This window comes from Sceloporus occidentalis, unplaced genomic scaffold (genome assembly GCF_023333645.1).
Source record: "Sceloporus occidentalis isolate IW3139 unplaced genomic scaffold, rSceOcc1.0.p SCAF_2, whole genome shotgun sequence".
In the NCBI taxonomy this organism is placed as follows: Eukaryota; Metazoa; Chordata; class Lepidosauria; order Squamata; family Phrynosomatidae; genus Sceloporus; species Sceloporus occidentalis.
Genome location: NW_028316982.1, coordinates 223,125,680 through 223,139,118, shown reverse-complemented (window position 1 = coordinate 223,139,118; position 13,439 = coordinate 223,125,680). Strand labels below are relative to the sequence as shown.

Here is a 13,439-nt window from a genome sequence, read left to right as displayed (position 1 = left end):
CTATGTCTCTGATGGCTACAGTAACTAAGGATGGCATCTCCCCTCTGAATCTCTGTCTCGAGTCAGTAATGGGCTGGATGAGGAAAAACAAACTCAGGCTGAATCCAGAGAAAACGGAGGTACTTGCCATAGGCTCCTTAGGTTTGGGGAAGGAAATTTGTCCACCACTCCTAGACGGGGTTATACTTCCCCTGAAGGATGAAGTTCGCAGTTTGGGAGTACTTCTGGATCCGTCTCTACATTTGTCATCTCAAGTGGATGTGACTGACGGCCAGAAGTGCCTGGTATCAACTTCGGTTGATACGCCAACTGTGACCTTACCTCAACCGAAAGGACCTTGAAGCTGTAGTACATGCTCTGGTAATCTCTCATTTTGATTTCTGTAATGCGCTCTACATGGGGCTACTCTTGTACCAAGTTCGGAAACTTCAGCTAGTGCAAAATGCAGCAGCCAGGTTGGTCACTAGCTCTTCGAGACTTGACCATATAACACCTATCTTGAAAGATCTACACTGGCTCCCAATTAGCTTCCGGGCACAGTACAAGGTGTTGGTTATCACCTTTCAAGCCCTACATGGCTTGGGCCCGGGTTACTTACAGGAACGCATCTCCTTATACAATCTGCCCCGCACTCTTAGAACAAGTGGGAAGAACTTGTTAGAGATATCAGACAAGTTTCCTCTTCCCAAAGAGGATTCAGTATAGCTGCCCCTAGGCTATGGAATGGACTCCCAGAGGAGATTCGCCTTGTCACATCTTTGGAAATTTTCAAGAAGGCAGTGGAGACAGAGCTCTTTCGTCGCGTATACCCTCTTGACCTCCTATGAAGACCATCGGAACGGAACGAGAGCATCTGACCCTGCGATTGACTGACAATGGTTGATGTCTTACATTTGATGTTTTATGTTTTTAGCTGTGGTTTTAATTGTGTGGTAACTAATGTTGGAATACTGTAACTGTTTTTTTTAACTCTGTTGTGATCCTGCTTCGATCCATTGGGAGGGGCAGGAAGATATAAATAAAAACTATTATTATTATTTATATATTAGTGGAGCTGGACATGGAGAATCACTACCCTATGCAGGTATGCCAGGTGCCAACATTGCCAACATTTCAGATTTTTCTTTGCAATGGCGTTATATTTGGATAATTCTGTTTATTTTATGGCATGTGCTGCTTTTCTTTGGATTGCATGCTTCTGGGATTTTTTAAAATTTTATCTCTTGTTTGTTAGAAAAAGTTATTCAATATTTTAACTGTATCTCTGGACTGCCATAGTATTCCAAAGGGTGAAAAGCAATTTTTTTACTCAAATATCTTTATTTTCAGAATTTTAAAAACATAAAATAAAATGTTAAAAGGGAAAATATAACATAACATAATACAATAATACAATAAATACATCATCCTCGGTATTCATCCATTTACATCACATTTTACATTTAATTACTCACATTCATTCAAAAATCATTGTTCCTTCCACATCTACAACTTTAGTAAATTTCTCACAGATCAAATTATTTTGTTTTATCTTCCTTGTTAATACTAGTGGTTTTTTATACCAGCTCTATGCAACAAAGGATCTAGTTTTGTGTATATATGTATGTATAGACACACACACGCACACACACAAGTTTACATATACATTTTTAAGTTCTCTTTGCTTTCTTTTTTAGATAAACATCAAGTTTATTTACACAACATTTCATCCTGCTTTTAAATCCAAAACGAAATTCTCTTTCCATTCTTGGAACAAATAATTAAGTACTTTTTTCCAGTCTCCCAAATATTTATCTGTATGTTTGTTTTATATTTTGTTAGCTTATCCATTTCTAGTACATCTAATAACTTAACACTCCAATCTTGTAACAATAGAGGTTCCTCTGATTTCCATCCTGCCATGGTAGACTACTATGGTATTTCTAAGGGTGAAGAGCAATTTTAAAATGTGATAATAAATAAAATATATAAATATATTGTTGAGCACATCCTGGAAATTAAGGGCTCAGTTCAAAGCAATGCAGAATGATTTAATTCAGCCACTTATAATTCATGTCCAACCCATGATCTTTGCCACTATCTCTTGTAGTAATGTTTTCATGTTTTCTTTTTATCTATCAAAGATATTTATACTGACCTTTCAACTGCCCCACATAGAAGCAATTTACAATAACTCAGTTTCAAACAATGTAAAAGATAATATTAGGCAAAAATATACATAAACCATAGAATCATAGAGGAAACCTTATAGATCACTTGGACTACCCATCTGTTTTATGCAGAAAATCCAGAGTTAGAGCATTCCCAATGTATGATTATGCAATATTTTCTTGCAGCTCTCCAGCAATGGAGATCCCACCATAGTTTTAGGTAATTGGTTCTGATATTGAACTGCTCTAACCTTTAATATGTTTCTCCTATAAGCAAGTTCCTTATTGTGACATACTGTAGTGCTTAGGACTATTTTGGTTCAGGAAAAAACTTACAATGGAGAAATATGAAGGAGGTATTGTATACATTTATATATAATGTAGACACATATTTCTCTCACTACACCAGAATCAGACACATTCAGTGAAGCTGAATAGTAGAAGGTACAGGACAAACAAAAGAATCACTGTAAAGTGGAAGGCTTTCATGGCTGGCATCCATAGATTTTTGTGGGTTTTTCGGGCTATGTGGCCATGTTGTTCAAGCAGAGTTTCTTCCTGACATTTCGCCAGCATCTGTGGCAGTTGTAAGTCCATTTGGCTGTATAGGATTTGGAACATGTCCTTATCAAAGTTACACAATACAGAAACATTTACAAGGAAATTTAGCCAAAGATGCTTTCAACTTTCTCTCAAATCTTCATGCTTAGTCTATAATGATGTATTAAAAAGAAACTAAGTTTCTAGGGACAATGTGGCAGTACCTGCATCTTTGACTTCCCCACTCAACCTTCACATATGCTTGATGAATGCATGCAGGCTACATAATGAGAGAGAGAGAGAGAGAGAGAGAGAGAGAGAGAGAGAGAGAGAGACTCCAAAGCAAACTGCTGGATTTGGAAATGGGAACAGGGTTCAAATTTTTGTTCAACCATAAAGTTCATTAACTTTATGTTCAGCCATTGGATCACTAACTCTTTGTGAGTTCTGCCTCACTGGACTGCTGTAAGGAGAAAATGTGAAAATGTACACCCAAATGCAACAATGGCGCGTTACAGACCTCCCCTTTGGGGCGGCCTGTAGGCGCACCTTTCCCCGCTGGATCGGGGCCTCAGCGGCCAGAGCAGCAGCCGCTGAAGCCCCGATCCGCCGCTTTCCGGGCTGCGGGGAAGCGGCAAAAGGCCCCTTCCCCGCAGCCTGGAAAGGGGTGTCCTTGGGGCTTCAAGCCCCAAGGACACCCCGCGGCGGTGGGGAGAAGGAGAAAGGGGCCGTTTGGCCCCTTTCTCCTTTGGTCCGCTGGGCGCAGCCGTCTGAAGGCTGCGCCCAGCAGACCAAACCAGGAAGGAGCTCCTTCTGGGGCTGCGGAAAGGGCGCCCTAGGCGCCCTGCCGCAACCCCAATACGTCACAACCGTGCCGCCTCATTTGGAGGTGGCGCAGTCGTGACGTATTGATGGCGGTGGCCGTGTGGAACGACCGCCGCCATTTTGTGCGTGCACAGCGTGCACTAGGGTTAGGGCGGTGCAGAAGCACCGCCCCGCCTTAACCCTAGTACGCGCTCTGCGCGTACTTTTAAGCCCGTCTGTAACGGGCCAGAGAATTGATAAAGGAAGCAGGTCATGTATAATGGTGTAAGTGCTACTCTTATGCTTATTTCTACTTGCTGTTAGAAATCAAGAAAAACAAAAAACTCACACAATACTACTCGATGTTTCCTGCCCTTATGCCACCCCCCATTTTACCTCAGTGTTTCTGTTTTCATTGAATCACCAGTCAAAGCATAGTAAATATAATTACTGCATTAGGCTGTTTTAGATGTATTTGGCTAGTGAAATATGTAAGTATCTTCTAAGTACAACTAATAAACAGACATTTACCACTTTGCGTTTCTGTTTCAGCTTCAGATATAGCTGCAGAACAGGGACAGATCCTGGTCATCGCCACAGCTGCTGTTGGTGGATTCACTCTCCTAGTCATTCTCACTCTGTTCTTCCTCATCACTGGAAGGTAACATTGTCATGGTAACTGGGTTTTGTGCAAAGCAATGACCATGTACAGTAGTACAGTTAAGATTATTTTAGAATCATAATTGAACAATCCTACAGCGTGGGTCAGTACACAATCTTGGTGATAAAACAATAAGCATGTTCATTAATTCTCTCTCTCTCTCTCTCTCTCTCTCTCTCACACACACACAGAGAGAGAGAGAGAGAGAGAGAAACTTACTTTTCTCAAAAAAAGAATAAAGAACATGAGAAATGGAGATATACTGAGTTTTTGATCAAATATAAGCTTTATTTAATACGAAATGTATAACCTGTAACTTTACACATAAAAATATTGCCATTGGTAGATCTTTAAAATTTTTAATCAAACATAAACACCTTTGTGTTTTTCAGATAATAATTACAAACACACACTCAGTGCCAGAGACAGACTTACAGCATGTTGCATTTGGTTAAGGTGCTCAAGCATGTCTTCTTTTTCCAGCTAAAATGACAGGAACAGAAAGAAAGCATGTACATATCAATATTGGGAAAATATTATTTGATCTTGGAAACGTCAGTATTGTATAGCAAAAACCAAAGAAGCCTATATTATCAGTAGAGAAGAGGCTCAGAAAAGACACACTTGTACAATATGGTCTGCAGCCTCTGACAGGCTATGCATTGGAAGAGATTGCAAGTACCATACTGCCTGGAGGAATCACAATCCTTATACAGTGGTCTCTCCACATTCACTGGGGTTAGGGGTGAAGGAGCCCCTTGAATGTGGAAAACCTGTAAATTAAAAAACACTATTCTTTTTACCTGAGAGAATACCTCTCTAGGAATCTCCACATCCCCCAGTGCAACTCTGTGGTCAACATTTGCCAGAAGTGGATCATAGAATCATGCTGGAGTACCTAAGTGCCTAGAGAAGTGTTTTCTCTAGGAGCTTCTAGGCTCTCCAGCATAACTCTATGGTCAACTTCCAGAAGAAATGCGCTGGAGGACTTAGAGTTGTGGTGGGGAACCTATGGCATGTGTGCCAGAATTGACATGTGAAGCCATTTTTTGTGGCATGCAGAGGAAGGGAAAGAGGAGGAACAGGGATGCGCCTGTTCCTTCTCCTTCCCAGCCATCCTGGACCTTCCTGGGCTTCCCAGCGGTCCTGAGCTGGAGAGGCTCAGGAAAGTGGGGGGAAGAAGTCCCACCCCAGACATCCCCCTCCCTAGAGGGAGGAAGTCCTGCCCCAGAGATCCCCCTGGAAGCCCCACCCCTGGTTCCAGGTGACACCAGGTCCCAGAAGACCTTTTAGTTTGCACTCAGTCCCTAAAAGGTTCACCATCACCATGCAGTTATGATCTTATGAGCTTTGTATAGATAATTATTATTATTATTATTATTATTATTATTATTATTATTATTTCCCACCTCTCCCTGCAGATCAAGGCAGGATTACAACAAAAAGTAAAATCAACAATATAAAATACAAGATACAGTATTATCTAAAAATACAGTCAATAAAACGAACAGCAATGCAGTTACCAATCATTAAAATGACCAAATCGTCATCTGTTTTCCATGCTATCAAAGTCAGAAGTGGGAATGTTCTTTGAAACATTCTATTAAACAGTGTAGGAGACAAAATGGAGTCCTATAGCATGCACACAGTTTGATGGCCCATTACTGTTCTGTAGAATTGACCTCACAAATAGGAGCAGTACTGCAGTGCCTCTTACTTTCATCCAATGGATCAGTTCCATTAAGATACCATGATGAATGATATCATAACTGCTGACAGATCAAGAAATATCCACAAAGTAGCTCTCTCCTTGTCTTTCACCTGGAGTAACTTGTCAGTCTGAATGACTAAGGCCATTTCAGTACTGTGCCCTTGCCTGAAACCAGACAGAAATAAGTCTAGATACATTATGGTTATTAATTATTTAAAAGTCCAGTTATGACAAAGAAAATTGTACAACTGCATGAAAATATCTTTACTAATTAGATATCAGATCTACACTACATTAATCACTGTACCAACCTTTGAAATAAACAATTTTGTTCAGTTAAAAAAAAATCATATTCTGAAATGTTACCCTAAGAACATTGGGAGATATTTTAACTTTTTAATGTTTCCACCTTTAATGGGCTTTTTCAGTTACATAAGATATGAATTTGTTTCCTGAATTTGCCTGGACGCCAGCATAAGTAAAACTGGCAGGACAATAGAAAACAAATCATGTATCATAGGATTTGAAGCAAATGTTAAAGTATAAGATTGGGCTGGTGTCCTACAGATGAGTTCTTCTTCACTTATTCAAATCAGTAATTTGATGTAATGTTGAATCACAAGTCTGCTAATGAGTCTATTCATATTGAAGTCATGAGGAGATAAACACCTGCATCTGTACTTGACTGAATGATTGTCTACTAACACTGAACACTTTTGCCAGGTTTTGGATAATAAAATGAAAGGATAAAAACAGGACACATTATATGGGGGATAAATGCCAAAGAATTTAATAGTTTCAGTCTAGCATGATCAATATAAGACTTCTATACTGCAGGAGTAGTCAGATTTGCAGGGGCTAGAGAATTTGTGGAGTAACTGGATTCCTGTGATGCCATGCATAGGGTGTTCATGAGCATTCTTGGTGGGGAAGAAAAGAACCTCTTAGTTTAAAAAAATGTTCACCCATCTTCTCTAAAGAAAACTAAATTTCAGTCTTGCTAAGGATGTCCTTTGCATTATGGGGGAAAGATCTGAATAGAGAGGAACTGAAAGAATTGAGAATCTCCTTGAAAACCAAGTGAGTAGCTATGGATGGTGGGAAGAATGAGCCTTTTATTCCTCAAAGGAAATAATACCCTCCCAGGATATTTTCCTATAGTCCCCAAATTTCTAGATTTGCACAATTAAAATAGATCACTGTTATATTGGCTGTGTTCACATTCTCTTAGCAATTTTGCCTGTCCCTTTTCTTTGGATGTCTAAACTGTATTTATTTATGCTTGACTGAAGTTTCTAGTTACTGCAATCCTAGCAAATGAAATGGAATTTGACTAAATTTTGAATCAAAAGCAATCAGTATGTATTCAATATCATTATATTGTGGCATTTTAAAAAGTGAAATGGTGTCCTTTTCCCCCCAAGGTGCCAATGGTATATAAAGGCCAAAATGAAGTCTGAAGAAAAAAGAAGAGCTCATTTGCAAAATGGACACTGTAAGTGAATCGATATGTGATGCTTCATACTTAGCTGAAGTTTTCCCCAACATTCAAGTAACTGGGGCACCTTCTGCTCAAACAAATCTATATGTATAATATATCAAGTAAATAAACTCATCAGCTCATATATATACACACACAAACACACACACACACCACAAAAGAAGTGCCGATATCTTTCATTCATTTTTTATCTATGTTTATTCTAAAATGGTTGTCTTAGGAAGGAAAACAATTCCATACGCCTTTGTAAACTTCAAAATAAATGTTTTTTTTATCAACTCTGAGGATGTTTTTGAACATTTCCACCTGTTCCTCATTATGTGATTTTCTCTGAAGTTTCAGCTTCTTCCTGCTGAGAATCCTATCACACGTGTATTGTTTAAAAACAAAATCTCACTTTTATGGTGGAATTGTTTCCACAAAGAAAATGTATTCAGTGTCAGCTCTTCCAGAGGCATAAAACATATAATATCTGTGGAGCTAGGTCTGAGGCTTCAGCTTTATTGTTTTCCCTAAAAGCAAAGATGCCAGCTCTATGTCAATCTGTAGACAACTTGTTTTTAGGGCAAGAGTTTCTGTGTAAATTTAAGACTCCTCAGGTAACAACAACAGCAACAGCAGTAATAGTAGGAGTAATGCATCCAGTGCGAAAGAAATAGAAATATTCCAAAAAGAACATTCTGGATGCAGGGAAACTGACTTTTCACCCAGTCCTTTGAAAATTTAGAACAAGGGACATGAACTACATTTTTATGAATCCTATTACATTCTATCCCACTCCCACAACTGTATAAATTTACTTTATACTTGAGGCCTTAATAGCACACAATACTGCATCAGAAGAAGTGGGTTTATAGCCATGAAAGCTTATGCTAAAGTGAAAATCAGTTAGACTTCAAGCTAACTTTAAGTTAGGATATTCTGCACCTGCACAGTAACCTTCAGAACCTTCTAGAATTGCTAGAAAAGACTTTTTGGCGGTAGCGGCACCCATCCCCTGTATAAGCCCATCATCTTCCCGCTCTTTTTCAATTTCTAAAAGTTTGCCGCAAAACAGCAGACAAGGGAGCACAAAGCTGCTGCCACATCTTTTTTTCTCTCCTCCTCCCTTTATCTTTTTCATGCTGCAAGAGACTAAAATGACTGTTTCTCTGAAAACGATATCATTTCACCTTCAATACATTTCAGGACCTTGGAGGACCACCTCCTACCATTACCCCACTCTTATTTTAAAAACAAAACATTTTGTACCACAATAACATCAAAGGGTGGGACAATTACACCATGCTTGAGCTTCCTGGGGTATTTTGGGCCTTCTGGGGGGCATATTAGACCCAGGAGAAGACTTCTATTTCAACAGATAATGACTCAGAAGTTAGTTTCTCCTTTAAAAAAAATCAAGATGTGCTGAGGGACTTAAAAAAACAACATTTAAGGACTGCATGTAGCCTCCAGTCTATACCTTCTCCACTCCTTCATAGACCATTGAGGGAGGTTTCAAGATTGTCCTCTTCACCACAATGATGCTCAAGCTGGGGGCTGGATCCACAGCCCATTTCAAAAATACCTATATGAGGCCTATTACAATAGCACTCAAGTTCACTTCTTGTGATAATTTACAGGGATAAAACATTCCCTCCCGATACTCAATGGCTTTGATTGGAGAAACCTCTGCAGTTTTAATACCACTCCCAAGCTATTGTTTGAGTAAGGAGTGAGGCTGATAGTACAAAGAAATTGTTGTGGAGTCCTCCTGATGATTGTGGAAGTTCATAAACTAGCACCAATTACAACCTTTCTTCAAAAGTACAGTTGCCAGAATACTTGGGGCAAAGCCCTCTTTTGGAAGAAGTGACATTACATTTATAATAGGAGCATTTCTTAATATTCTTAAAATAATATTTTATTTTATTTTTTCTAGTTCATGGATTGCCTGAATTATTTCTGCCTAATGGAGAAACCACCTTTCTATTTTTGCAGTGCGATACCCAGGAACCAAAACATATATTGATCCAGACACATATGAAGACCCATCACTTGCTGTTCATGAGTTTGCTAAGGAGATAGATCCATCAAGAATTCGAATTGAGAGAGTTATTGGAGCAGGTAAAAAATTACATCACCTTTCCTTTGCAAACATTGTATGACTATATCAAAAAAATATCTGTCAAATTGTAAATGAAAACCTACTGCTGACCAGGGTTTGAATCCCCATTCAGCCATACAAACCCACTGGGTGACCTGGGTCATTTCACACTCTGTCGGCCTCAGGCAAAAACAAAGGCAAACTCGTTCTGAACAAACCTTGCCAAGAAAACCCCATGATAGGGTCATGTTAGAGTTGCCATATTTTGGAAATGAATTGAAGGTACACAAGAGCAAACAACAAAGTGCTCTCTCTCTCTCTCTCTCTCTCTCTCTCTCTCTCTCTGTGTGTGTGTGTGTGTGTGTGTGTTTGTTACATTATCACCCCACCTTTCTTCCAAGAAGGTGTCTTTACATTTTTTAATAAGACACTGTGTTTATTAGAAGTTGTTATTAACAAGCTGAAAACCATTATGTCTTGTAGATTAGTGGGAAAGGGTGGTTTTTCTCCCATAAATTCAAGAATAATATCACTTGGGAGAGGCTTCTATAATGAGTATAGCCCTTTCTCTTTTTTCTGACTGTTAGGACAGTCATACCTTATCTATGTTTAAATAAAAGTAATACCATCACCAACAGGGTAGCCTAATCTCACATCACTTAATAAAAATCATTGCTGAGATATTAGACTCAGATACATACAACATCTAGACTTGGATCTAAAATACTGTTGAAGTACATAATAGAACCCCGTCCTATCAACAAGGCATGTGTCTCAGTGGTCTACATAACATAAAACACAAAAAGGAAAAACATGTGTAAACCATTACCTTAACTTGTTTTATTGAACTGAGCTGGAGTTATTTAATGGGATAAGCAAGAACTTGAAAACAGATCTGTTCTACATTTCTTTTTTATTTGTCAATACATATTCTGTTAGGATATTTCTCATCTAGTATCATATCATCAAAACAAATTACATTTTTCACTCTAGTGAACACTCAAATAATGGTTCTGTTAACAAATGGCTAAAACCTTACATACACAGAAAGGAGGAGTGCATAAACTGAGGAACTTTTAAGTGTATACTTGTTTTCTGGAACTAGATAAAATTGCCACTGTATGTTTCTGCAGTTATGCAGTGAGAGAGATCTTAGATAACTTCTCTCAGAAAATACTGTATTCCCTTTGATATTTTTTTCAAGTAGACCTGCTATAAAAACAGATGTCTTGGTCTAGAAATATTTAAGTAAGATTATAATTAGTAATTTTAAAATCTGTTCTTCAAAGGTGTCATAATAAACCCTAAATTTTGAGTCTTGACTTTAAAAGCTATCTTTTATCACTTAGTTCTATGACCAGTTAAATTCCTGATTTATCACCTGTTGTGACTAGGGTTGCCATAAGTCAGGACCTCCAAACCGGGACAAATGTAGGACAAAAATTTCAAATGTAGGACACTTTTTTGTGTCCTACATTTGAAAAGGAGCCTCGCTGAGGGGAGGCTTCCTTCCCTGCCTGGGCCCCGTTCTCGCCGGTGGAGCCCAAGCGGGGAAGGAATCCTCCCTTCAGCCCAGGGGCGGGGGCAAACCGGGGTGGGACCGTGCACACCCACCCCAAACAGGGAAAGTCCCGTCCCCAGGCAGGATATGGCAAGCCTAGTTGTGACAAAAATGTATGCAGAAATACAGAAATACTTAAATGTATGTAGCAAAATCAGCCTGGATAATTGAATTAAAACCTAAACTATTTGCTCTATAGTGCACTTCAGATTCATTTATATGTCATCTACATAAACCAGTATTACTGCCACAGAGTGGTCTCATATGGATCCAGGACTGTTTATGCACTGGAAATTTAATCAATAGGTTTGCCATGACAGCAGTACCTGTAGCTATTATTTTTGACTATGGAGTTAATAGTTGTCTCACATCAGTCATATCTGTCTTGTATAGTTAAAACAATCACTTTCTATCACTGTAACTGCCAATCTGTGTGTGTGTGCTTTCAAGTAATTCCTGATTTATAGCGACCTTAAAGCAAACCTATCATGGGATTTTGCAAGATTTATTCCAAGGGAGTTTGCCATTGCCTTCCCAAGGCTGAGAGCAGGTGGCTTGCCCAAGGTCACCCGGTGGGTTTCATGGCCAAGCTGGGATTTGACTCATGGTCTCCAGAGATGTAACCCAACACTCAAACCACTACACCACACTAACCTAATCTCTCAGATAAATCCCACTAAGGCTAAAGGGCTTGAATAATTGTAGATTTCACAATTAATTGCTTTCAGTTAGATATAGCTACAACACATTTTTGCAGGACTGTGTCCTCTATGTTTTTCATGCTTTTCATCTGATATATATTAGATAGCATATGTTATATATACTAGTCTTCAGCAAGCCAGTATGGTGCACTGGTTTGAGCATTGGTCTATTGCCCTGGAAACCAAGCTTCGGTTTCCAGCTTAGCCATGGAAACCTACTGGGTTACCTTGGACACGTCACATACTTTCAGCCCCCCAAAACTCTGTGGAAGGTTCACATTAGGGTCACCATAAATTGGAAAATGACTTGAAGGCACACAATAACAACTAATCAGTAATACAGAGGAATCACTCATATTCACTCAGAACTTAACACTGCACTCCAAAGAAGTGTCCAGTGAACCATCTGGGCATTTTTCTTGGGATCAGATGCTGTGGCCTGATGATGGGGGTAACAGGTTTGAGTCAGTTTGACCTGGCATACATACATCTGATTCTTGTCCATTTTACCTGATATAATCTAGTAGAAGTGGAATGATCACTTCTGTCCAGGGAGTGGTAAAAGCCTCACTATACTGGGAGAAGGTTCCTGCTACACTGAAGGAGGCTGCAGTGCATCCTTTCCTGAAGATGATTTCATTGAACACAGAAGTGTGTGAAATTAGCCATATCACTAATATCCCGGTCCTGGACAAGATGGTTGAGTGTGCAATGGCTGGACAACTTCATGCATTCTTGGAGGAAACAGATTATCTGGAACCATTTCAGTCTGGTATCAGGCCAGCACAGGACACTCAAACATTCTATCTGATGACCTAATCCAGGTGGAAAAGAGTGGAGTGCTACCTGGTTGATCACCTTGGATTTCTTAAGGCGTTTTCATGCAATTATTCCCTTTTATTTTATTTGAAGAATTTATATCCCACCTTTCTCAGATGATGGGATTCAGTGAGGGTTAATCATGATATCTTCACTGGATTGGCTCTCTTGTATGGGAATAGGAGACACTGCAGTACAATGGTTCCACTCCTATCAGTGAGACTGATTCCAGACAGAAGTACTGGGGATTCCTGCTTAGCCCCATGTTCTTTAAGCTATGAGAGTACCATACCTTGTCCTCCATGATGTTCAGTATCTTTATGAAAACGGTGTGGAAGGTTGTTGGGAGATTTAGGATGCTGAAGACAGACAACTCTGTTTCTCCTTACTATTAGAAATGGGTGAGACAATGCAGGTGATGGAGCAATGCCTGGATGCTATAACTGGTTGGATGAGAAACAGTAAACTGAAGCTGAATCCTGATGAGTTGGAGTTTGAGGCTGCATCCACACTGCTGAAATAATCCAGGCTGACACCATTTTAACTGCCAGGGCTCAGTGCTATGGGATTCTTGGTATTGTAGTTTGTTGTTGCACCAGAGCTCTCTGACAGAGAAGGCTAAATGTCTCACAAAACTACAGTTCCCAGAATTCCCTAGCTTTGAGCCATAGTAATTGAATTGCTGTCAACCTGGATTATTTCTGCAGTACGATTGTAGCCTCTGTGGATTGACAGTTCTCAGGCCCAGAAGCCTGCCCTGGATGGGGTTGCATTCTTCATGAAAGACTTGTTATTGTTGCCTGCCCTCAGGTTGACCTCCACTCATGGTAACTCTGTGGATGAGACACCTCCAATTCCCCCGTCTTCCACTGCTCTGCTCAGGTTGTGGCCTCTCTGATTGAGTC

General features: G+C 39.6%; 1 protein-coding gene across 4 annotated transcripts in view; it reads left to right on the top strand.

The window, feature by feature from the left end:
- Nucleotides 1-13,439, top strand: part of EPHA6 (EPH receptor A6) — a 608,811-nt gene that overhangs the window by 425,700 nt on the left and 169,672 nt on the right. For all 4 annotated transcript variants that reach the window (XM_089512280.1, XM_089512279.1, XM_089512277.1 and 1 more), the window contains 3 exons: nt 4,047-4,155; nt 7,291-7,361; nt 9,348-9,473. In XM_089512280.1, the coding sequence (XP_089368406.1) occupies nt 4,047-4,155; nt 7,291-7,361; nt 9,348-9,473 (306 nt within the window). The remainder of the gene's footprint in view (nt 1-4,046; nt 4,156-7,290; nt 7,362-9,347; nt 9,474-13,439) is intronic.